This window comes from Plasmodium gaboni, chromosome 14 (genome assembly GCF_001602025.1).
Source record: "Plasmodium gaboni strain SY75 chromosome 14, whole genome shotgun sequence".
In the NCBI taxonomy this organism is placed as follows: domain Eukaryota; phylum Apicomplexa; class Aconoidasida; order Haemosporida; family Plasmodiidae; genus Plasmodium; species Plasmodium gaboni.
In genome coordinates this window covers 1,196,742-1,224,080 of record NC_031494.1, presented here as the reverse complement: position 1 = coordinate 1,224,080, position 27,339 = coordinate 1,196,742, and the positions used below count along the sequence as shown (strand labels likewise).

General features: G+C 16.8%; 6 protein-coding genes and 1 pseudogene across 7 annotated transcripts; 4 read left to right on the top strand and 3 right to left on the bottom strand.

Moving 5' to 3' along the window:
• Window positions 1-3,020: 3,020 nt before the first annotated feature.
• Window positions 3,021-3,948, top strand: PGSY75_1434200 (calmodulin; the record flags this gene model as incomplete). Its single annotated transcript, XM_018788031.1, has 2 exons — window positions 3,021-3,099; window positions 3,578-3,948. The coding sequence occupies 2 exons, from the start codon at window positions 3,021-3,023 to the stop codon at window positions 3,946-3,948; spliced, it is 450 nt and encodes a 149-aa protein (XP_018639403.1).
• Window positions 3,949-4,651: 703 nt separating this feature from the next.
• On the bottom strand, window positions 4,652-5,863 carry PGSY75_1434100 (putative queuine tRNA-ribosyltransferase; the record flags this gene model as incomplete). The annotated part of the gene is made up of 1 exon (XM_018788030.1): window positions 4,652-5,863. The coding sequence occupies one exon, from the start codon at window positions 5,861-5,863 to the stop codon at window positions 4,652-4,654; it is 1,212 nt and encodes a 403-aa protein (XP_018639402.1).
• An 829-nt stretch (window positions 5,864-6,692) lies between these two features.
• PGSY75_1434000 (putative CCR4-associated factor 16) lies at window positions 6,693-7,989 on the top strand (the record flags this gene model as incomplete). The annotated part of the gene is made up of 6 exons (XM_018788029.1): window positions 6,693-6,869; window positions 6,977-7,076; window positions 7,200-7,434; window positions 7,537-7,683; window positions 7,777-7,865; window positions 7,964-7,989. 6 exons carry the CDS (start codon window positions 6,693-6,695, stop codon window positions 7,987-7,989), a joined length of 774 nt encoding a protein of 257 aa, XP_018639401.1.
• A 184-nt stretch (window positions 7,990-8,173) lies between these two features.
• PGSY75_1433900 (protein kinase, putative) lies at window positions 8,174-9,186 on the bottom strand (annotated as a pseudogene; the record flags this gene model as incomplete). The annotated part of the gene is given in 5 exon segments: window positions 8,174-8,413; window positions 8,416-8,496; window positions 8,498-8,773; window positions 8,775-9,170; window positions 9,172-9,186. Coding segments are annotated over 5 exon segments (1,008 nt in total).
• A 1,293-nt stretch (window positions 9,187-10,479) lies between these two features.
• Window positions 10,480-18,183, top strand: PGSY75_1433800 (hypothetical protein; the record flags this gene model as incomplete). The annotated part of the gene is made up of 1 exon (XM_018788028.1): window positions 10,480-18,183. One exon carries the CDS (start codon window positions 10,480-10,482, stop codon window positions 18,181-18,183), a length of 7,704 nt encoding a protein of 2,567 aa, XP_018639400.1.
• A 1,239-nt stretch (window positions 18,184-19,422) lies between these two features.
• Window positions 19,423-25,958, top strand: PGSY75_1433700 (hypothetical protein; the record flags this gene model as incomplete). Its single annotated transcript, XM_018788027.1, has 2 exons — window positions 19,423-25,355; window positions 25,718-25,958. 2 exons carry the CDS (start codon window positions 19,423-19,425, stop codon window positions 25,956-25,958), a joined length of 6,174 nt encoding a protein of 2,057 aa, XP_018639399.1.
• Window positions 25,959-26,137: 179 nt separating this feature from the next.
• On the bottom strand, window positions 26,138-26,787 carry PGSY75_1433600 (putative microsomal signal peptidase protein; the record flags this gene model as incomplete). Its single annotated transcript, XM_018788026.1, has 3 exons — window positions 26,138-26,227; window positions 26,387-26,533; window positions 26,719-26,787. The coding sequence occupies 3 exons, from the start codon at window positions 26,785-26,787 to the stop codon at window positions 26,138-26,140; spliced, it is 306 nt and encodes a 101-aa protein (XP_018639398.1).
• Window positions 26,788-27,339: the final 552 nt, after the last annotated feature.

The following is a 27,339-nucleotide window of genomic DNA, read 5'->3' as shown; positions in this document are numbered from 1 at the left end:
ATTTTATTTATTTATATTTGTATTGTTTTATTTTTTTATAAATCATTACATATATACATAATTATACAATATTTTTTCTAAGAACTAATAAATATATATATATATATATATATATATTTTATTTATATTTGTATTGTTTTATTTTTTTATAAATCATTACATATATATATAATTATATACAATATTTTTTCTAAGAACTAATAATTATATTTTAATTTATTAAAAAAAGGTGTTTTTTTTTTTTTTTCTATTTTTTTTATGCTAATATTTTATTCGCCTTATTTTATAAATTATATTATATGTTATTTAATTATAATATTATCAATTTATATATTTAAATGCTACTTAATTTACTTTCTTTTTATTATATATATATTTTTTTTTTTTTTTTTTGTTCCCTCTTTTTATATATTTATATTTAATTTTTGAAATATGAAAAAAAAGAAAAAACTCATATATTATATAATATATATATATATAATTATATATGTAATAATATAATATCTTTTTTTTGTTTTTTTTTTTTTTTTAAATATTACTATTTATAAATATTTATTTTGATAAGTTTATAAATATTATAATAATAATACTATATATAAAATTATATGGATATATTGAATCTTTTAAATTATGTTGTTTTTTTTGTTTTTATATATAATAAATATATTATTATATATAAATATTATATTAATATAATATATTTTATACTATAATAAATATATTACATATATATATATATATATATATATATATATATTATATATAATATATTATAGTGTGAAATATATGGTATTTTAAATATATTTTATTATATAGAAAGAAAAACATATATTCTTATATATATTAATTTTATAGATCATATATTTATATGTACATATATATATAAATAAATATAGATTTTTAATAACATATTTTTTTACTTTTTATAATTATTGTTTTATTTTTATTATTATTTTTTTTTTATATATATACTCACTAAAATATTATTATTATATATATATACTTATATATGATATATATGAATTTTTATAATTTACCACTTACATAATTAATTCCATATATGTGATATCATATTATATAAAGCACATATAAGAATATATATTGCTTTCTATATAAATAAATAACCTAAGAAATATATGAGAATATTTATTTAATTAATATGTTATATTATTTATTTATATTTTACCCTAAATCTATAGTAATTGAACAAAGTTTCTTTTTAAAATATACTTTAAATTAACGAACAAAAAAAAAAAAAAAAAAAAAAATTAAAATGAAAGAATATATATGATATATTATTATTTTTTTTAAAACATAATATATATATATATATATATATATATTTATATATTTATGTGTTAATTATTTCATCACATATATTATGTGTATATTTTTGTAAGCTATAAAATATAATATGGTATGTTAAATAATCTATATATTTCCCTTTATTTTCATATATACCTATTATAAATTTTTGTTGTATGAATATAATAAAGAATGTGTTATGTTTTTTATGTAATCTTTTCTTAAGATTAATATGTAAAGGCAAATGAAAAAGAAAATCACACATATTTATAATATATTTCCTATTAATATAATTATATGATCGAATATTTTATTTTGCCATATTTGCATTAATAAAACAAATATACTTATACTATATATTTATAGTATTAGGAATATCTTATTTTTTTATAATATATCTCTTTTAAGATTATATTAAACCATATAGTACCTTTCTCAAATAAATATGACGATATATATATATACATATATATATATACATATATTTCTAATATTATATTATCTTATTTTCCTACATAAATATATAAAATAATCGTTTCAAAGGCAAAGGAGTATATAATTTATTTGTATTTTTTTTTTTTTTCCCTTCTATCCATATTATAATAACCTTATGTCTATTAATATATTTATTATTTATAATCTTTAATTAATTCACTATATATATATATATATATATATATATATATATATATATATAACTGTTTATTTTTTATTTTAAATCCAAAAGTGTAAAACGTGCAAAAAATAAAAAAGAAAAATTTATAAACATAAAAAATATTAGAATATTTCAAATGAATTCATATTACACGAAGGAGGATATATTATTTATAACAAGATCAAAAGCAAAAACAAAATAAAGTATAAAAAAAAAAACACATCTTTTTATATTTGTATTAATATATTTTTTTGTTATGGCTAAAAAAAGTATGATTATCCTCTTTTTATATAAAATAATACGTATTTCAAAATATATGTAATTTTTTAAAATAACAAAAAGGGAACATTTTTTTTTTTTTTTTTTTTATTTTATTTTCATGACACGTTGACAAGTATTTTTAAAAAATACATTTTAAATTAAAAATTATTTTATTTATTTAAATAATATATTCAAATAAGGATATGTATTAATTAGCGCGCAAAAGGAGAAATAAGAAATATAACATATTATATATTAAATATTATATATATATATAAAGCATATGAAAATACAAAATGTTAATATGTATGTAATAAATCCAAAAGAATATATAAACATTATATAATATGTAATATATATATATATATATATATATATATATATATAATATATATATATATTTTATTTCATTTTTAATTTTTTTTGTTTTTTTTTTTGTCATATATAAAACAATTATATTCATGTAAGTTATGCATTTTTTATAAACATTATTCAATATATATATTATACATATATATTTAATATATTATTCCAATGTGCATGATAAAAGAAAAAAATAATATTTATTAAAAAAAAGAAAAACAAAACAAAAAAAAAAAATAAAATAAAAAAAAAAAAAATACAGAAATAAATAATATAATTTATAATTATATATTCTTGTCACATTAAATAAAATATATATATATATATATTTATAATATGTATATTTTAAACTATAAAAAGCAAAACTAATATTTTTTTTTTATTATCATTCAAGATATATATTTTATAATAATAAATACCTAATAGAAATATATCCATGGCAGACAAGTTAACAGAAGAACAAATTTCGGAATTCAAAGAAGCCTTTAGTTTGTTTGATAAAGATGGAGATGGAAGTAAATCATAAAAAAAAAATAAAAATAAAATAAACATATATATGTATATATATTTAAACATTTATTATAATATTAAATTGTTCCTTTTCTTTTGAACAATTTCATATTTTATTGATTTAATATTTCTATTGAGTCTTTTTATTTCTTATGCATATATGAAATTTATATAAAAATTATATTATATATTACCTGAACAGTTCATAAAAAAAAAAAAAAAATAAATATACTTTTTTGGCTGTAAAATGTGAAAAAAAAAATTATTATGAACAATTCAGACAAATTAAATGAAAACGAAAGAAAAAATAAAAACGTTATAAAAAATATTGTGTATAAATAGCCAAAAATATAATTCTTCTTGATGTAGTACATATAAATATATACATACATAAATACATATATATATTAATACATACATAAATACATATATATATTAATACATACAATTTTTATTTTGTTTCATTTTATTTTTCTTAATTAGCTATAACAACGAAGGAGTTAGGAACGGTCATGAGGTCCTTAGGACAAAATCCAACTGAAGCAGAATTGCAAGATATGATTAATGAAATTGATACAGATGGGAATGGAACGATCGATTTTCCCGAATTTCTAACTTTAATGGCAAGAAAATTAAAAGATACGGACACTGAAGAAGAATTAATCGAAGCTTTTCGAGTTTTTGATAGAGATGGTGATGGATATATAAGTGCAGATGAACTAAGACATGTCATGACAAATTTAGGAGAAAAATTAACAAATGAAGAAGTGGATGAAATGATAAGAGAAGCTGATATTGATGGTGATGGACAAATTAATTATGAAGAGTTTGTTAAAATGATGATAGCCAAATGATTTTTAAATATGCGCAATAAAATAAATAAGTAAATATCATACGTTTGGATATATATATATATATATATATATATATATATATATATATTTATATATTTATTTATTTATTTATATATATATATTTCTGACGTATGTTTTATATATGCATTATATTATACATTCTTCTAAATATAAATGCATGTAACTTTTTCTATATTATTTTTTTTATATTTTATTTTATTTTTTTTTTTTTTCTTATGTATTTTTAATATATATATATATTTATATTTATTTATTTATATATATATTTATATTTATTTATTTATTATTAGTAGATAAATTTTCTTGTTTTAACTGAAATAATTCTAAATTTTCTTAAATGCAGGAAGAATATGTAAATGGTTTTATCATTTTATTTATTTCTATTAAATATGGAAAATACAATTTATGTTCCATTTACACATAAATGTCACACTAAAAAAGGAAATTAATATATAGGTTTATATTTTTTTTAAAATCCTAATTTTTAAGAACATAAAATTTGTTACCGTTTTAACAAAAAAAAAAATAAAGAAATAATAATAAAAAAAATATATATATAAGGCATATTTTTAAAAGATAATATTTATAAAGTTTACTTACCATTATTATTGAGTGTATATTCCCCCCTTTTTTTTTTTTTTTTTTTTTTTTTTTTTTTTTTTTTTTTTTTTTTTTTTTTTTTTTATTTAATTTCATTCTTTTCTATAAACCAATTAATATAAGATAAAAAGCTATTTTGTTTAATATGTAATTGAATTTCGTGAAAAAATGATCTGTACATATATATGTTATGATAGGTTAGTATAACATGTGCTGTTAATTCATGACATTTTAATAAATGGTGTACGTATGATTTGGATTCTTTTCTTGGAGAATTATATGTTATAGTAGAGTGATCGAAAACATATTTAGGATTATTAAGATCAATAATAAACTTATAATCATTTTTAAAATCTAAAAGATTAATATGATTTATATTATGATTATTTTTATTTTGTAGATCATATTCATGTTTGCCTTGTAAATTATCCATTTTTATATTCATATTTATAGCTTTTCCATTTTTTGCTAAGAGATAAGGGAAATTAGGTTCTATAACATCAATCCCATGATAAATGGCGTGTAAAATTTCTATAGGATTTCCAATACTTAGTTGTATAAATTTTAATTTATTATTTGGTAAAATATTAAAAATATTATTGAAAGCATTAGTACGAATTTCATTTGATTCATCATATCCTAATCCACTTAATAATATTCCATCGATAATAGAATCATATTTATTTAGCGTTTCTATAATTAAAGTATTAATATCTACTATACATGGTATTGATAAAATACATAAAGACTTGGATAAATTTGTATTTTTTATAATATGTACTTTTTCTAAAAATTCATTCATTAAATTTATTATCCTATTTTTTTTTTTTTTACCAATTTGTTCATTTATTTTTATTTCTTCGCATGGGATACAAAAAATATCAGGTTCAAATATTTTTAAACATTTAATAAAATCGTCTATAGAAAATACTGCAGTAGAATTATCATATTTTAAACTAATAAATTTATGTAAATTTATATTATAATCATCTACTAAAACATTTCGTATATTTAAATATCTATAACTATCTTGGAAATCACAAAATTGATGTAAATAATGTTCTGATAATTCATTTGTTTTATTCGATGAAAAATATTCCTTTGCTTTTTCAAAAAGATCTAGATTATTATATATTTCAAGTAATGAACAATTTATTATAAATTTTTTATCTATTGTTCTTAAAAGCTCTAAATTAATATATTCCGGTGTTATGTTATTTGTTAATATTGTGTATGTCGGTGTTTCTATATCCTTTACATTTTTTACACGATAGTTATAAGATACAACTTTCATTTTAAAAAAAAAAAAAATATATACATATAATATATATATATAAAATATATTTATATTGTTATTATAATACAAATATATTACATCTTTTTTTTTGTTTTGTTAAAATCTTGTTTCTCATTCAAATTTTTGCAACATTTTTTTTTTTTTTTTTTATATAAAAATTATTAAATTATTTAGAAAAAAAAAAAAAAGAAACATATTAATATTATATTTAAAATTATTCGTAAATATGGAAATAAAACATGTAGGCTAATTTTTCTTTTTTACAATTGATATAACACTTATAAAATATAACTTATATTATTAGGATGAAATAAAGATATTTCATTAAGTGGTAATATTATATAAATTATGTAGAATATGAGTTTCCCAAAAAAAAAAAAAAAAAAAAAAAAAATATATATATATATATATTATTACTTTATAATACATGGATATATATATATATATAATAAATATGGCAAGTTTATATATATATATATAATATATATATAATTTCTTATATACGTTAGTTCTTTTAAGTGACTCTCCTTTTTTAATTTATCCTTAAATATTAGTTGCAAAATATTTTTTTATTATCCACCCTATTTTCTTCTTCTTCTTCAAAAAAAAAAAAAAAAAAAAAAAATACCTACAATGATATATATCTATATATCTATATAATATTTATTTATTTATTTATTTATTTATTTATTTATTTATTTATTTATTTATAATTTTTTTCTTTTTTAATTCCATTTTGAATATAAATTTCATATGTTGTAAAAAAAAAAAATATGCTTATAATCTAATTAGATATTTTAATGTTACTCTTAAAATTATATAAAAAATGAACCAAATAGTAATTAATAATTTAAATTATAATTACTATAATGGTATACAAAGAACACGTATTAAAGCCTTACAAAATGTCACCTTATGTTTTGAAAGGGGGATGAGGATATTAGTATGTGGAAAAAATGGAGCAGGAAAAAGTACATTATTGAGTATCATAGCAGGAAAAAAAGTAAGAATGATTGAAAAAAAAAATATATATATATATGTATATATATATATATATATATATTTATGTGTATATATTTATTTGTTCATTTTATTTTATTTTTTTTATAGCTAATTATGGAAAACGAAGTACTAATATTTAAGAAACATGCTTTTCACGATACAGACATATCTAATAAAATTGGTTACGTTGGAGAATGGTGGAGTGAAGGTAGATAAGAATAAATATAAACAAACAAATACACATATATATATATATATATATATATATATTTATATATTTACTTATTTATATTTATGTATTAATGTTTACTGCTGTTTAATTCCCTTTTAGAGTATGCTATGAATATTAGCATAAAAGATTTCTGTTTCAATTATGGATATACTAAAAGATACAAGAATTTATTAAAATTATTCGAACTAGATGAAAATAAAATTATATCTAGTCTTTCTAAAGGTGAAAGGAAAAAGGTTCAAATCATGGTTAATATAATTGTGAGAAAAGATATTTATATATTTGATGAAGCTACTGAATCGCTCGATTTGGTGTCAAGGAAATTATTACTAGAGTAAAAAGAAAAAAAAAAAATATATATATATATATTTATTTATATATTCATGTATATATAAACATTTGTACTACATTTTACCTTTTGTTGTGTCTTTATTAGATTTTTAAAGAAAGAATGCATAAAATATAATAGCATTGTTATATACTCAACGCATATTTTTGACCATATGGATAAGTGGTCTACTCACGTTCTATATCTTTCTGAAGGAATAGTTACTTTTTTTTCAAGCATTTATAATATTACAAGGTAGCATAAACAAAAATGTATTGATAAAATAAAATATATATATATATTGATATAGATATATATATATTTTTTTTTTTTTTTTTTTTTTGACAGTCTTGAGAATTATTCTTCCCTGGCCGAACACATTTGTGACCACATGGTGGAGGAAATTAAAAAAAAGGAAAAGGTCGATAAATTGGACGGTACATAAAAATATAAATAAATAAATATATATATATATATATATATGTGTATACATTTTTATATTTTCCTTTTTATTTTATTTTATTTTTTTTGTTAGATCTCCTGTTAATTGATTCAGATTAAATAAAGATAAATATATAACCTACAACTTTTTCTTGTTGCCTTTATTTTTTTTTTTATATATATAATTTTATACACATATAATATAAACATCATATAACATGAAATTAATGACAGCATTAATCATATATATAAATGTATTACTTATAGAGTCATATATAATAATTTAATTTTCTTGATTTCGTTTTTATTCTATTTTATTTAATATATGTAATACACTTTGATGCTTCCTTAATATATTCATGTAAAAATTATATAAAGTATATGTTTATCTTCTTAAATGATTTAAGGATTTTCTGTTTTTTTATATTAAAATTAATTGTGTTATATATAATAAATATTTTATATACTTAAAATGTTGATCTATACTATTATATAATATCCTTAAGTATATCCTTTCTTTTATATATATATATATATAAAAACTTAGATACATTGAATAATTGTTTTTTTTGTTATTATTTCATATAATAATAATCCTAGTAACCATGTTTCAGTTAAAACAATTTTTTTTTTTTTTTTCTTGAGCATTTGTCCGTCTTATTATTATAACCCACAATAAAAATATTACTATTATTATTATTATTTTTTTATATTTTATGTTAACCCATCTATTATATATATTGAAAAAAAAATTTATAAACAAATTCATCAAATATTTAAAAAAAAAAAAAAAGATATCTTATTATAATTTTAAAATTTGCTTTTTTTTTTTTTTTTTATTCATAATGATAAAAAACAATTTTTGAATTGTTAAATATAAAGACTGAATGTATTTCATTTTTTTTTTTTTTTTTATTTGTAAATAATTTATAATATTTTGAAGGGATATTATTATATATTCCTCTTCTTTTTTCTTTTCTAATATTAATGTTTCTCTTCCTTTCGTAATTATTTTTTAAAGAATCTAAATATAATAATTTTGTTCTTTTATTATTCAACAAATGTGTATACTTTGATTTACTTCTTTTTTTTTTTTTTTTTCATTTTGCAAGTTTTAAATAAACAACTATATATATATATATATATATATATATAACTAAAAAAAATTCTCTTCAAAAAAAAAATAAATCCTTGTCATTTCTATTGTTCATAAATATATTTTTTAGACACTCATTCTTTTTATATATAAAATTGATCAATATGTGTTCTAATAGTTCCTCCTCGTTATATTTCAAAACAAAAAAAAAGGTCTTCCATCTTGTAAAGAGATATTCATTTGGTTTTATTAACACATATAAATATTTTATATAACATATAATAATTAAAAGTATTATTATAAGGACTTACTCTTTTTTTTTTTTTTTTTTTTTTAATAAAATACATCCTATTTTTTTATGATCTTCAAAAAAAAAAAAGAAAAAAAAAAAAAACTTGATGCACAAATTATAAGAATATACATTTTAAGGCACCCCCATAAGTTTATAATATATATAATATATATTTTTTATATATTAATTATTTATTATGTTTATTTTTAATGTTAAAAAATTTTCTTTATATATCACTTCTAAGACATTTAACCATATTCAAAAAAAAAAAGAAACATTAGTTTATGATTTATTTGCTTTTTATATTACATAATTTGTTTAGATATTATTAATATATATAAATATATATTTTTTATATAATATAATAAAATATTATATTTTATATTATCAAATTAAATACCATTGTATACTCATCATTTCATAAAATATATAATTAGTACACATTTTAATATATTATTGAATTATTGAATTATTTTATTATTTCTTTCTTTTTCTTTTTTTTGAGGAATATATAACAAAAAATATATATTTACATACGTTTTGACAAATAAATTATATATAGCAAAATATTTAATATATATCAATAGTTAACTTTGTGTTTACAATCTATTATATAAGATCTTTATATATATTATATATATATGTTAATTTCTTTCTTTATATTTAATTTTTTTTTTTTTTTAACTCTCCTTTGTCTTATAAAAATATAGTACTTTTATTTCTTTTTTTATTTTTTAATGATATATAATAGTTATGAATAAGAACATAAAATGTATATTCATAAAAGTATGTAAGAAATTTTTTCTCACATATATATAATATATATATGTATATATTTTATTCTTTTTATGATTTCTTATCTTACTTGAAGAAATTAAACAGAAAAAGGAAAAGGTTTACCTTTTTTTTTTTTTTTTTTTTGTATATATAAAATAATACGTGAGGAAAAATTATTCCTTGACACATTATTAGATTTGAAAGGAATGAAAAAACATAGAACATATAAAAGATAATAATTATTAAGATATATATTTATATATAAACAAATAAATATATAAATAATATATATATATATATATATATATATATATATATATATAATATATATATATATATATATATATATATATATATATATATATATATATAATATATTTATATCATAAAATGAAGACCCCTTTTCTAAATATTCTTGTCATTCCATTATTAAAATATTTATAAAATGACACTATATAACAAGAAAAAAAGGAAATGTAATATTAATTTCATAGACATAGAACTGGAGGCTTTTATATTTGGGTGTTTTTTATATAGCTGGAATGATATATTAACAAACAATATAAAATATAAAAAATGTAATAACAACAAGGATGAGAAACTAAAAAATAATAATAATGATAATAATAATAAAATAAATTATAACACAGTTAATAATAGAAAGAAAAAATTGACTACTTTAAAAAGTTCAGGAGTTAATAAAAGGAATTGCTCTATTAAAAATAATAAAAAGAATATAACTACAAACAATATTTTTTATAATTGTTCATCAAAAAATAAAATAATAAATAAAAGTAACTCAAGACATTATATAAATAATTGTAATAAATATGATGAAGATATATCATCTTGTAGTATAAATACAGATTTTCAATTTAAACATAATATTGATATTAACGAATTAAATGACAAGCTCTTATATTTTGTAAAAATTAATTTCTGTTTAAATAATAAAGACTTTAATATTTTTTATAATTTATATCATTTTTATAAGCATATCAAAGAAGATCAAAAAAATGAAGAAATCAAACTACTCAACAGCTTTTTTAAGAATAACATTGTAAAATGTGGAAGGAAGTTTAAAAATGGTTGTGCTAATAAAGAGGATATAAAAGGACACTCAAACATTGAGGGCAATAATAAAAGTGATGTTCATACGTGTGATAAATGTGATAATAATAAGTATGATAATTGTGATAATAATAAGTATGATATATGTGATAATAATAAGTATGATAAACGTGACAACGTTTTCCATGGCCGATATAATAATTCATATCAGAAGAGCAGAAAATTACAGAGAACCCACAAGAACAAAAAAAAAAATATAACAACAAAAGGACATGTGAATTGTTTTTTTTGTGATATATATATAAATAAAAAAAATTTTGATGATTCCACAAAAATGGAAAAATTTATACATTCATGTATGAACAAAGTATATGCTAATAAAAGATGTAATTTGTTGAATAAATGTATTATAAATATAAAAACGTTTGATGATAATTTTATTCATTCAACTACTATAGAACGTTTATTTTGTTTTATATATACACATATGGATAAGAATTTAATTTTTTTTTGGTTTAATTTTTTAAAAGTTTTATTAAATGTTACCATAGATAAACATTTGATGATAAAAATATTTTTTTTCTTTTGTAAAAAGAATTTTTTATTATCTTCATTTTTTCATTCAGAAGAAAATATAATTAATCATGAATTTTTTAGTAAAAATCATACCATAAATAAATCATCAAATAATTTTATATTAGATATTATGAAACCATACAAATGTCAAAATATTACAAACCTTATTTTAAATAATAATTTTGTCTTACTACAAAACCTTCTCGATTACTTTTATATGATATGTTCTACAAGAAATATGAGCTTTTATGATAATTTCTTTCTTAATATACAAATGATAAATTTTATATATCCTGTTCAACTTAACGTTTTCCATTTTTATTATATGAAGCTATATAAAAAATTTAACAATCAAAGATTTTTATATCAACAAAGGATTAATTTTCAACCCATCTTATATTACACTAACACAAATAAAATAATGATATTAATGAAAAAGAAGAAACAAAATATAACAAAAAAAAAAAAAATTAATTATAATGAAAATAAACAAAAAAAAAACAAAGTAATACCATCATTAGATGATTCATGTGTTCATAATTATGGTAAATCTAAAAACGTATATATTAATAACACAAAGGAATTAACAAATAATTATACAAATTCCATTTGCTCTATTTCTAAAAATAATCTTCATAATCAAAGGAATTATGTAAATAAAAAAATTATTACGAATGACAGAAATTATCAAAATAATTCAACTAGCCATTTTCCATATAATGATGAAAATATATATACACATTATAATAATTTCATTATTGGTAAAAATTGTAATATGATGAATACACATTTCAAACATTTTAATATTACATATCTTAATAAAAAAGGAAAAATTATATATGATCGTTTTAATATTAAAACTTTTATTACTGATCAAATAAATAAATACTTTTATAAGGATTATAAACTTGATAATATAAAAAGAATAAAAAAAAAAAAAAAAAAATATAAAAAAAATATGAAAAATATCGAAAAAAAAAAAATACCTGCACAAGTCAGGAAACAATATATTAATCGCTATTTCTATGAACAGCTATTTTCAAGAAAAGAAAAATTATTAATAAAAAATGTGGTTGCATATTTTAAAAGAACATATGAAATATTAAATAAATATATAGAGATGAATAGTTTACAAAAGCAAAGTAATATGTTTTATTTTTTATTTGATGCTTTACCAACATTAAAAAGGAAAAGTAGCATTAAGAATATATTGGAGCCTTATATATGTACTATATTTTCACGTTATGAATTTATGGATATATATAATTTTATTGAAAATTTGAAAAGACTATATACTTTAAAGAATAATAAAAAGGGAAATACTATACGTATGAAAGAACAACATCCTTGCTTAAAATTTTTGAATGATTTGCAAGGGTTAAATTATATTTACAATAATTTAAGACGTGATTATTTGATGTTAATGCAGAATGTGTATCAAGAAATCAAAGGAGAAAATAATAAAAAGAAGAATAATGATATGTTTTATGATAATAGTTTAAAGTATAATATGTTGAATAATAATAATAATAAAACATATAATCATAATATTATAAATAATAACCAAATAATAAAATGTAATAAAAAAACGATTCATAAATTAATAAGGAATGAAAAAACTGATATATATAAACATGTGTCTATATACAAATTTTCATCAAAACTTATAAATATACAACATAATTTATTTAATATATATTTAGAATGTAATTTATTAAATAAAGCTTATGAATTGGTAATGTCAGATTTTGATTTTTCTTTTTCATTAACAGAAGAAATAATTTTCTTATATAAAATATATTTAATTGAATTAAAAAAAAAAAACATTTTATATTCTTTTGAAATATTAAATATAGCCTTTGATAAATGTTATGTTCTGTTAAAAAAATATTTATGTAATCCAACATCATTTAAATTATTATCAGTTATTAGTATTCATTTTAGTCACATGTTATTTAATTATCCTTACTTAACCAAATTTTTAACTTTTCTTCCATATCAAAAAATTAAATTTATTAAAAATAATATACTCATGAATGAAAATATTAAAATGGAGCATTATAATAATATGTTCTACGAAAAAAATTATTTCAGTTACTTCAATATCTATGACAATAATAATAATAATAGTAATAATAATAATAATAATAATAATAATAATAATAATAATAATAATAATAATAATAATAACAATAATAGTAATAATAATAATTATTTAGATGATAAGAATGTTAAAAAAAATAACCAACTTAAGGATGATAATCCTTATTTTCAATCACAGGAATTTTTTAATAAAAACAATTTTAATTTATATCCCACTTATATGGATCACACACACAATTATTTACAAATTCTAGGAAATAAATCAGATAAAGAGAAAAAAAACGGGTTACATGATTATTATAAGGATTCAAATAAAGAACCTTATAATGATATAAGTATGGGTTGTTACAAATATATAAATACGGATAATTATAAACACGTGGATGTAGATAATTGTAAACATATAAATAAAGAAAGTTATAATGATACATATAATTATTATAAAGAGCTACAGACATGCCACAATTCTTATAATAACATACAAAGTGATGACCAAAATGATAACAATGATAATAACCTTAAGAGAGTGGATACGAATAATGAAGTCTTATTATTATCAAATGATATTTTTAAATATGATATAAATAACGATAATAATAATAATAATAATAATAATAATAATAATAATAATAATAATAATAATAGTAATAATAATATAGATAAAAATAAAAATAATTCTTATAATGATGAGGGAAAAAAAAATGATAGGACTGGTAATGATAATGATTATATTTATTTTCTTGACAATAAAAGTGATTATAATTTTTTAAATAAATATGATTATTTTCATATGAATAAAGTCTTAAAAATTTTTAATTTCATTTTTAATATTTTAGAATGTACACTTCATAATAATGATGTATCTATTATGAATTATAACAAAGATACTACTACATATGCATTTAATGAAAGAGTATATAAGAATGAATTATTATTAGAAGATAATAATTATGAAAATAAAAATATTAGTAATATCAGCAATTATATAAAAGAAATTGTATATAAAATCGAATTATATTTTACTAATATAAAAAATAAACATGTTCAATTTTTAGAAAATATTCAAGATATATCAAATATAGAAAGTGCTGCAGATGAGCAATATGTAAAAAATGTTGTAAAAGATATTGATAGAAGTAAATTTCGAAATTTATTACATGATTCAAAATTAAATAAATCCTTAAAATATAATGATCAATATAATTCTTTTTTTTCATTTGAATTTTTATATTTAGCATATATATGTTCAAATTCTTTCTCAGATAATATTTCAAAAAATTATAAAAATGTACTTTTTAAAAATTTTAATTTTAATGAAATATGGCTAACTAGCCATCAAATAAAAATCAAAATATTTATTTCATTAATATGCATGTCTTTATATGAAATAAATTTAATGGACCTAGGAGAATTTTTTATTGAAATATTAAAAATTATATTACATCGGTTTTATAATAATTTGGATTATAATGATATACAAATTATACAATATATATTTTTAAATATATCTAATGATACTTTATTTTCTTGTTATAATATGATAGATGATATAAAAGATATAATTAGAAATATTCCACGAACAGATAATAATAATAATAATAATAAGCAGTTGTTTTATGTATATCAATTATATGAAACGAAAATGATTTTACAGAATTATCAAAATAATTTAGACAAAGCAGACACAAAAAATAAATTTATAACTACATTATTAAATTATTTAATTAAAAAAAAAGATGAAATAGAAAATAAGAAAGAACATTTAAATGAAATACACAATGTTGTCAATCATGATATAAAGGAAAAGGATAAACTCAATAATATGTTATGCACAAATGATAAGATAAATAATGATGTGATTAATCCAATGGATCAAAATAGTATGAATGATCAGATGCATGATATAACAAATGGTTCATATGATAAAAAATGGAAAGAAACTATGTTACAAGTTGATACATTAAAAGAAGAAGAAAATATTATATATAATCAAACTAAAGATACTAGCAATTTATATATTGATGATAATATTTTATTTGACAATTTGAGTGAAAATATTTATGCAAGTGAGACCTATGAAGAGTTCGAAGATGTTTGTGCAAATAATAATACATACAATTTTGATTTTTTCTTGACTGAAAAATGTTTGGAAAAAAATGACTTTGTATTTTATAAAAAATGTAATAATAAGGAAAAACATCAAGGGGATAAAAATGAAAATAATAATTCTGACGAGCATCCTAGTGGAAGCTCCTTTTTTTTCAATATGTTGAATCATTTAAAAGGATGTGAAACTAATTCAAAGAAGAATAAAAAAAAAAAAAAATTGAAAATGAAAAAAAAAAAAAAACAACAAAATAAAAAAAAAAATAATAATAAAATAATATTAGATGAACATGCCGTGAAAGCCAAAAAAAAAAGAAAGAAAAAAAAAACATTACAAATGACATTGAATAATACAAATGATGAACTTTTATTGAATACAAATAAAAATAAAAATTTAAATAATGTAGATGATAATATAAATAAAAAATACAAATTAATATGGAATTATTTTAAAATAAATAAAGAAATATATATAGACAACTTTATTGATGAAAAATATGAATCGATTATAAACATCCAAAAATATAGATATAAATTAAATTATTATGAAAATACAAAATTAGACTATTATCAACATTATAGCTTCCAAAAACATTTTAACATACCAGAACAAATATCAGAAACTTCTTCTGTTTTAACTGCATTAAATCTAAGCATGAGAGATAATAATTATTTATCTTTTGAAAAAAATAATTATGTAAACACATGCTTGAATTTATTATACATTATAGATTTGTATATGGAATTCAAATCAAATATATTTAACAGACCATTTTATTTTATTAAAAATTTAATAATAATGTGCGCAAATATAAGCTTTTCTAAAGACTTAACAATTATATATATTAATGCACTTATACGATTTTGCTTATTTGAACTAAGAATGGATAATCTTTTCATTTCATCCAATATACTTATTGAAATATTAAACAATTTCGAAAAAATTAAAAATTATAAAAACTTACTAGGAATAATTTTTTACCTATGTGGGTATATATTATTACAACACCTTAATTATGATAGTCAAAAGTTGTTTTATGAAGAGAACAAAAATGCTTTGATGGAAGAATATAATTATTATGTACTTATGAAAAAGAATTATATTAACACATATCAGAAAATAAAGATGGAAAAAACAAACTTGAAAAAAGAAGCTCCTTATAATAAAAAAAAATTCAATTATTTTGAACAATTTTTAAAGAATAGTACCACTGAATTAAATAATTTGAATAATACCCCATTTTTGTTTCAAGGGAATGGAAACAATATGGTTAATAGTAAAAAGGAAAAGGGGAATGAAAAAAGGGATTTTTATACAAATTGGAAATTAAATGAGCATTTAAATGAACATTTGGATGAACATTTGGATGAAAAATTGGATGAAAATTTACCTGACCATTTACCTGACCATTTGCCTGACCATTTACCTGACCATTTACCTGACCATTTGCCTGACCATTTGCCTGACCATTTGCCTGACCATTCATATTTAAATCATCAGAGTAATAAGAACCATTCTAACTTAGGTCCATATATCTATATACACAATGAACAAATGTTAGATTGTATGAAAAAAAATAGTGAGAGTTGTTATTTAAGAACAAAGGGTGTAGACAAAATTATAGATGATTTTTCGATGAATGAAAAAAAAAATAATACATTTGTAAAGAAGAAAAGTGGAAAGAAGTTAATTCCTTTAATAAAGAACCAAATAAAAATAACTGATTATTTTTCAAATATAAAGAATGAAAAATCTTTTGATATGTCGTATGACAATTTGTATGTATCAGATAACATTCAAATGAATAATGCATCATATATGCATATAAATAAAAAGAGAAAAAAATCTAGTTATATATTATGCGAAGACATGATTTTAGAGAAAGGGCCATATTATTCAGAAAAAGGTGCAATTACCAAAACGAATGAATATCCTTATCTTTTTGATCAAATAAATAAGAAACAGTTTTTTTTATTTTTAATTTGTTTCTATATAAATCAGGCTTTATATTATTGGTCAAATGATGGAGATGCTATTGGAATAGCGAATGGAGTACAACAGAAAAAAAGGATAAATGATTCTTTTTTTTTTCTGATGTCGTCTTATAAATATTTTTATAAGTCCTCTATATATTTATCAAAACAAGTGAATATACAAGATTATAAATCTCCTTTTTTTAATTACTCATTATTTAATACATATTATCAATTCTATATATATTACAAGACAATATTTATGAAATGTAATAATGAAAATATAATAAATTTGGTGAAATATAATAATTATTATTAGAAAAAAAAAAAAAAAAAGGAAACATGGCAAAGTTGAACCGAAATGTATAATAAGTAATTTTTTTATTATATAATTTAATGGGAAGTGTGTATATATATATATATATATAAATTTTTTTTGAAAAAAGGAAAAAAAAATTGAGAATAATCTGAATTGATAAGTTATATATAAAATAATGTATTAATTATATGTTGTTTATTTTTTGTACATTTTTGGTATATTTAATATTTTTTGTATATTTATTATATTTAATTTTTTGTAAATTTTTTTTTTTTTTTTTTTTTTTTGTGTTTTTGTTAAGAAGATGAAAAGTATTCCATTATTATACCACTTCTTAAATTTTTAGATTTCTAGATGTTTATATATATATATATTATATATGTTTAAATAATATTTCTTTGGAAATATATAATAACATTTATACTTCATATATATATGATATGTGTATATTTTGATAGAAATAATAATATTTTTCTCCATAACATTAAAAAGAAAAATTCATAGTTAATTAATCGGTATATATATAATATAATATATTTTTTTTTTTTTTTTTTTTTTTTTTTTTTTTCATATTAGTAAAAGGAAAATATATATATGCGAGAAAATTTTATATATTTTTATCCTTTATTAAAATATAGATAAATAAATATAACAATATGAAATATAACATAAATATATAAATATATATATATATATATATATATATAATATATTTTTTGTCATTTTATTATTTTATTTTTATATATATAATATATTTTTTGTCATTTTATTATTTTATTTATTTATTTTTTAAATTACCACACATATTAGGTTATATGGTAATTTTATTAATTTGATTATTATGTAATATATATATATATATATATATTTATATCTATTTTATTCATTATAGATGTTATAAAACGGTAAAATTTACAATGAAATTTTTTTTTTAATTTTTTAATAGAATATTTTTTTAATTTTTTAATAGAATACGGTAAAATTTACAATGAAATTTTTTTTTTTATTTTTTAATAGAATATTATGAATATAAATAAAAAACTGAGAAAAAATAAAAATAAAAATAAAATAAAATAAATGAAAGAAAGAAAGATGATAATTGAACACCTTTCTAAGGTAAAGAGATGGAAAATATATATTTAATTTGACATATATATATATATATATATATATATTTATAAATATATATTATATATATATATATATATATATATATTTTTTCTATTTAGAGAAAATGAGATGATATATATTTTCCTTTTTATTATTTTTCTATATGTGTATCATAATATAATTTGTGAATCTTTTTTTTTAAAAAGAAGGAAAGGTGTTAAGAATTTATTGTTATCTGTATGTCCTATTGAAAAGAATTGTAATAAATTTAATATATACAATAGAGATATTATAAAATATTATAAGAATAGAAAATATATATATTTACTACTCCCAAATAATAATAAAAAATATGTAATTATTAAAAATCGGAATCGTTGTATATTAAATAAATGTACTCATTCAAAAGGATGGAACGTGAATGATTTTTTATATAATTATTTAAACATTTTAAAATATAAAAAGAATATAGAAATAGGACGATTATCAAAATGTATAGGGTATCAAAATGGATATATATATAGGAAAGAAAAGATACACTTATTTTATATTTTAAATAAAATAAGTCTAATTAATTTAAAGAAAAGCTCAATATATAAAAATAATTACAATTATAATTATAACTACAATTATAATTATATTAATATATATAATAATAACAATAAGTTGTTTTATAGTCCAATTAATTATTCCAATATATGGAATAAAGAACATTTTTTCTATAAGAAGAGGGAGAAAAATATATATAACAGATCGAAGAAAATATATAGAAATGTTTTATATTATTTTCATAATCCATATGAAATAGCAAATGCCAAAAAAAAGAGGAAAACATTTTTTTCTTTTTTTAATAATGACATAAAAGCAGAAGAAAATTCATGTAATAATTCGATGCTTATTTATAATATTTTAAGAGCTAGTGAAATTTATAATTACGCTAATAATGATAGTATTAAGAAAATATTAAAAGAAATAAATTTATTATTTCATAAAATAAAAAAAAAAAATTATATTGAAACAAAGGATAATAAAAATATATGTGAACATATAGATGTGTTAGAAAAAGGGGTATATAATAGTAATGATAAAATTATAAGTGAAGATGATTGTTTATTAAAAAATGAGAATTGTGGATTTTATAGAAAGTTATCAAATGATGAAAAAAATATTGAGGATAAAAAAAAAACTGGGGATAACCAAAATATTGGGAATAAAAAAAACATTTTGAATAATAATAATTTCAATATTGTTATAAAAAATATGTTGAGTGCAACCCATTTAATATTCATCAAAAAATGGATAGATAAATTTACTAAATATATGTTTGAAGAAGATATTTCTTTTACAGATCTTAAAAATAATAATAATAATATATTAATAAAAAGTGATTATATTTTTACGAATAAATTTCTTCTTTTTTTTCATTTGCAGTGCTTTTATTTTCTTTATACAAAAAGAAATGAAGATATAAAAAAGGATATACTAAACATAAACTGTCAAAAGACATGTGATGAAGAAAAAAAAAGGAATAATAATGAAATGATAACTTATAATAGTCATAATAGTTATGATAATATTATAATATATTTATATAAAGAGAATAATAATATGGAAGAATTTTATGAATATCTAAAAAATATTTATGGAGAAGAAAAAATATGTTTTTTTAATTCTGAAAAATATATAAATAATGATAAAAGTTTTTTTATAATATTATTGTCATATGAAGAATTATTAAATTTATATCTATATAGTAATAATACATCATATAATATGTTTCAAGAATATATGAAAAGTAAAATTAAAAATACCACAGATAATATTAGAATATATAAAATATTATCTTTTTTGTGGAATAAATCATCTAATTATAATAATATACAAAGAGATGATAGATCAAATAATATAATCGAAACATATCAATTTAAAATATTTTTACACAATTTTAATATAATTTATAATTATAAAAGAAGCATAATAGAAAGAAATTTATATGAACATTTATTTTGTTTAATACCAATAAATATACAAAAAAAATATATAAGGTTTTATTTTTTATCGACTACACATTTTAATGAGACCTTATTTTATATATGGATAGATAGTTTATATGAGAAAACAAAAAAAATTTGTTCATTAGATTGGACTAATAAAAACAGAGAAGAAACAAAAAAGAAATTCTTCATATTACATAATAAAGGAATTATAGAACTCAAAAAAAATGATGAACATGGTAGTAATTTAAAGAATTCGTCCAATGTTGTGAATGAAGAAAAGAATACACATAAAAAAAAAAAAGAAGATGAACTTATAAATATAGTTAAAAAAAAAAAAAAAAATTTATGTAAAAATGACGAATTAATAAATAATTACATGTTATTATTTAATAATTTTAGAAAAGAGATTATTATAAATTATTTAAAAGAAAATAATTTATATAACATTAATAAGTTGAAAAAGAAAGATAAAAAAATTAAAAGAATATTTAATATAGCAAAAAAAAGGATACTGAATAATAAAAAAAAAAAAAAATATATGTATATATATAAAAAAGATATTAAAAAGAATCCTGTGGATATATCTGATTATATTGATTTTATTATCAATAAAGACAAGAAAGGAAATATATTATTATCAAAAAATATAATTAATCCTTCATATATAGACAAGGAAGAAATGTTACAACTACATGATAAAATAAAATTATTATCAAAAGGGTTACATATTTGTTATTATAATAATAATAATATACAAATCTTATCAAAACAACAATATAATAATGATTTTTATAATCTTAATATTTTACATAATTCAGGTTATTATAATAAAAATATAATAAATAAAAATCACAATAATTTAAAAAATAATAATTCATGTATATCATTTAATGATGTATATTCGAATTATACTAATAAAAAGGTAAATCAAAATATATGTATGCAAACGAAGGAAGATATATCATTAATTAAACAAAATGAAAAGAATAAATTTGAATATTTAAGTAAATATTTTTATTTATCAAATAATAAAAAAAATATTCCAAATGAACATACGTTTGGTTGTTTTGAAAGGTTAGATATATATCCATGCATTTATTATATATTATCTAATGATGAAATATATTTTTTAAAATTTTCAAAAGAATTATATGAACATTTATCTGTATTAGATGAATATTCAAAAAAACGTATGGATAATATAATAGAGAAATTTAAAGGCAAAATAAATATTACTAAAAATATGTATATATATTTAAATAAAGGAATTTATTTAATTAATGAAAAACTTAATAGATATTATGAAATATTTATTAAAGAATTATTAAAAAAAAATATAATAAAAATTATTTTATCATCTATTGATATATCATCTGATGGGTATAACGTCAAAAGTGTATTTATAGAAGATGTAGATATACAAATGAAAAATTATATAAATCACTATAATAACATAATTGATAATATAAATAAAATACATAAGGATATATATATATATAATAATTTATCAATAAAAAAAAATAAAATAAATAATAGTAATAATAATAGTAATACTAGTAGTTGTTATAGAAACACATTTATAGATCATAATCAGAATGATCCATATATTTTTTATTCTAACCAACCAGATGATATATATAGATTACATTTTATAAAATATTTTATGTTTTTAAATTTTCGAAATATTTTTAAAAAATATACCTTATCGAATAATCATTTATTAAATTTGTCAAGAAATACAACCAACGTTTTTTTAATTCCTAAAAAGTATGAAGATATACAAATAATGTTAAATATACTTAATGATAATTATTTAAATCTTTCAAATATGCATAATTATAATATTCAAGATTTTTATTTTAATTTATATTATAATAGTATACATAAAAGTATCAATATAAAATTTATTCTAACAAAAAAGGAAAATTTAGTAAGTCTAAAAGCTTTTTCAAATAATGAAAAGGATATTTTGGATATCCATACTAAAAATGTATATATAAACAATGATATATTAAAAGAACAAAATAAAGATCATGATGACGATTATAAAAATGAGTGTATTCAATATAATAAAGTTAGAGATGATAATAATAATAATAATAATAATGATGATGGTAATTTCTTGAAAATAAAAAAATTTTTTTTTTTTTTTCGTAAATCTTTTTTTAACCATATAGACAGTAAAGCAGACATTTTATCTGTCATTCATTTTTCAAATTTACTAAAATTTTGTAAAAATATTCATAGTATATATAAATACAAACAAACAAATGAATATATATTTATAAAAAATTATGTAAATATATATAATAATGTATGCTATTCATTAAACTATTTTGATTTTTTATATTATTATATAAATAATAAAAATAAATTAGAAAATGTGGACGAAACTTTCAAAAATCATTTTGTGAATTTTTTTTTATTGAAAAGAAAACAATATGAAAAAAAATTCATAAAACATAATAAAGAAATGAAATTAAATTATTATCAAAAGAAAATAAAAAACTTAAACAAATATTTTGATGAGCAATATTTATATATGTATTATAATACTTATAATAATTATTATAAAAAGAAGAAAAAATTAAATGACTTTATTATCATGTTATATAAAGAAAAATATTTTAGGCTTCATAAATATATAACAAAGAATTATAAAAATAAAGTATTCAATACACTCGATCATAATAAATGTATTATTTTAGACATATATAAAGATAGGGAAAATTTCTTAAATGATAAATTTATATGCTTGAATGATATAAATGAATTAATAATATGTAACATATATTTTTTTCTTAACATAAATGAAAATTCAAAAATAAAAAAAAATAAAATACTTGAAAAAAATAAAATTAATGAAAAAAATAAAGTAAATAATAAAAGCACTGATATTCTTTTTTTTTCTAACAATATAATAAATAAAAACTTCAATTATTTTGATCATTTATTGAAAGAAAGACAAAATATTACATATAACATTTATTTAGAACATTATGATTTTTTATTTGATATATATAACAAAGGAGATCATATATCTACTATAAGGAAAATCAAAAAAACCATTTCTAAATTTTCAATTAACAAAATTGTGTTAAATGATATAAATAATTCTAAACAAATATCTAAATATATAAATATAAATAAAGTATTTTCTAATTCTTACCATCAAGAAGGTATATACACATTATATAATAATGTTCTTCTATATTTAAAAAAACTAGATAATATGAAGAAAAAGTTATATGATCAATATTTTGAAAAAAAAAAATATTTATTATTACAAAAGAGAAAAGAAAATATGAATTATTTCATAAATAATTTTATGACAAGGGATCAAGAGAACAACACCTCGTGTAATAAAAATGTGGACAATAACAATATTATTAATATGAAGAACAAACAAGATCATGTCAATTATGAAAAGGATAATGTTTTGTCATCACATGTTGGATCGCAAGAATGTTATAATAATAATCATATAGATATAAAAGAAAATTTATATGATCATCTTAATAGTAATAATACTAAGTCCACATACGAAATCATAAAAAATGGAGAAACATCAAAAAATGATGTAAGTAATAATATAAATAAAAAAATATTAAGTTTTAAAAAAATGGAACTGCTAAATAAGTACAAGAAAAAAAAAAATACTGGAAATAGAAATAATTATATAAATGAATTAAATAAAATAAATCGAATATTTGGAAATAAATATCATACATTTAATACAGAATTTCAAAATATATTCCATTTTTTATATAACATAAATATGTTAGATCATTTACAAAATTATATTAATCCTTATATAAAAAATTCTTTGTGGCTTTATATTATAACATTATATGTTAAACATTCTTATTCTTTAAATAAAAACCAGTTTAATTTACAACCTGAATTGCTCATAATTATTTTTTACATATCTTTCTATGAAGATGAGAATAATAATTATTTGAACAATTATTCTCATTCTTTTGATATACCAAAGAATTCCTTCTTACAGGATATAGTTACTGATATTTTTGTGTATAAAGAATTATTACAATCTCTTCAAAATAGGTAAACAAAAAAAGCAAATGAGACAAAAAAAAATAAAATAAAAAATAAAAAGGAAAAACATAATGTTGTATAAAACTTTACACTATAGCTAGTTGCACATATATATATGTATATATATATATGTATATATATATGTATTGATTTTTGGCTAGTTTTGTATGTATACATATGTATATATATTAATTTTTGGCTAGTTTTTTGTGTGTACATATAAATATATATATATATATATATATATATATATATATATTAATTTTTGGCTAGTTATATGTGTGTATAAATATTAAAATGTGGCTGGATAAATACATACAACATTTATATATATATATATATATATATATATTTTTTTTTTTTTGTTGTAGGTTTAAAATACACATAGCTATTCCATTCAATTTGTCAGACGTAATGCAAGTGTTGGATGGTTTAAGAAAATTAAAAAAAAATGATATGGGGAAAATAAATGAAAATATAATATCAAAATTGACGAATTTGAGTGTAATATTACATAATGCATCTCTTTATTTTAATAAAGAAATAAAGGAAACAATTTTTGAATATATTGGATATATTAATATGTTAAAAAGATATAAACAGATTGAATAAGATAAGACAATTATTCGATAATTTGTTTTAAAAAAAAAAAAAATGAAAATAAAATGAAAAAAAATATATTTATTGAAAAATATAGTAGTATCATATTAAAAAAATATAAAAATATATATATATATATATATATATATATATATTGAGTACATAAAAACCTTGAAATATCACCACATTTTTTATTTACTCTTTTTATCATTTGATGAATTGTTACTTTTCTCCCATTCAATATTGTTTCGATTATACATTGGCCAAGTTGGGAGTATTAACTACAAAATAAAATATATGTATATATAATAATTGATAAATGATAATTAGGACAAGTGTGTAAAATAATTTCAACAAATTGATGTACATAGAAAGAAGAAGAAAAAGATAAAAAAGATTTAAACAAAAAGATAAATAAAAAAATATATATATATATTTACAATGCTTGCTAAGGCGGTCCCTGCTAATATTATATATGTGCTCAATTCTAAGCTCTGATTATAATATCCAACAATTATTGATATTATTGTACTAATACCAAAAATAATATTTCTAATAGTATAGGCAAGATTTTGACCACAATAATCCTATGAAATATTTATTAAGAAAAATGAGGAAAAAAAAAAAAAAAAAAAAAAAAAAGGTGAATATAAATGCATAAATATTTAAGTGTTATTTTATTAATGTATATGTGTATATATTTATACATATTAAAATAAATAAATAAATATATATATATATATATATATATATGTATTCAAATTAATATTACCATTTGATTGGATTTTAGGCAAACACAAGTATGTTTAATTATGCTTATAATATATTTTATTACATTCATTGTAAATAAAATAAAGTAAAAAAAAATAAAGAAAAAATGACTTTTGGTTAGTGTAAATTTGATAAAATTAACAAATGACCTTTCATATAAATATTAAAATTTATATTTATATATTTAATATCTATGTTTTTATATATATATAATATATCTAATATATATATATATATATGTTTTATTTTTTGTTCTATTTATATTCATATATAAGATATTAATAAATATATATAATTTTATATATAATATATAATAATTATTTTTTTTAATACTAAAAGAAATATTTATATGATTATATTTTTTATAAACCTATTAGAAAATATGCTTTTCTTTTTTTTTTTTTTGTGAACTTTAAAAAAAAAAAAAAAAAAAAAAAAAAAATCAAAAAAATTTTTATTTTTAAATTAAAAAAAAATTATAAAAAAAAAAAATAAATTTTTAATTTTTTTTTTAAAAATTTTAAAAATAAAATATTTTATTTTAATTTTTTTTTTTTTTTTTTTTTTTTTAAAATAAAAAATTAATTAAAAATTTAAAAAAAATTTTTATTAAATTAAAAAA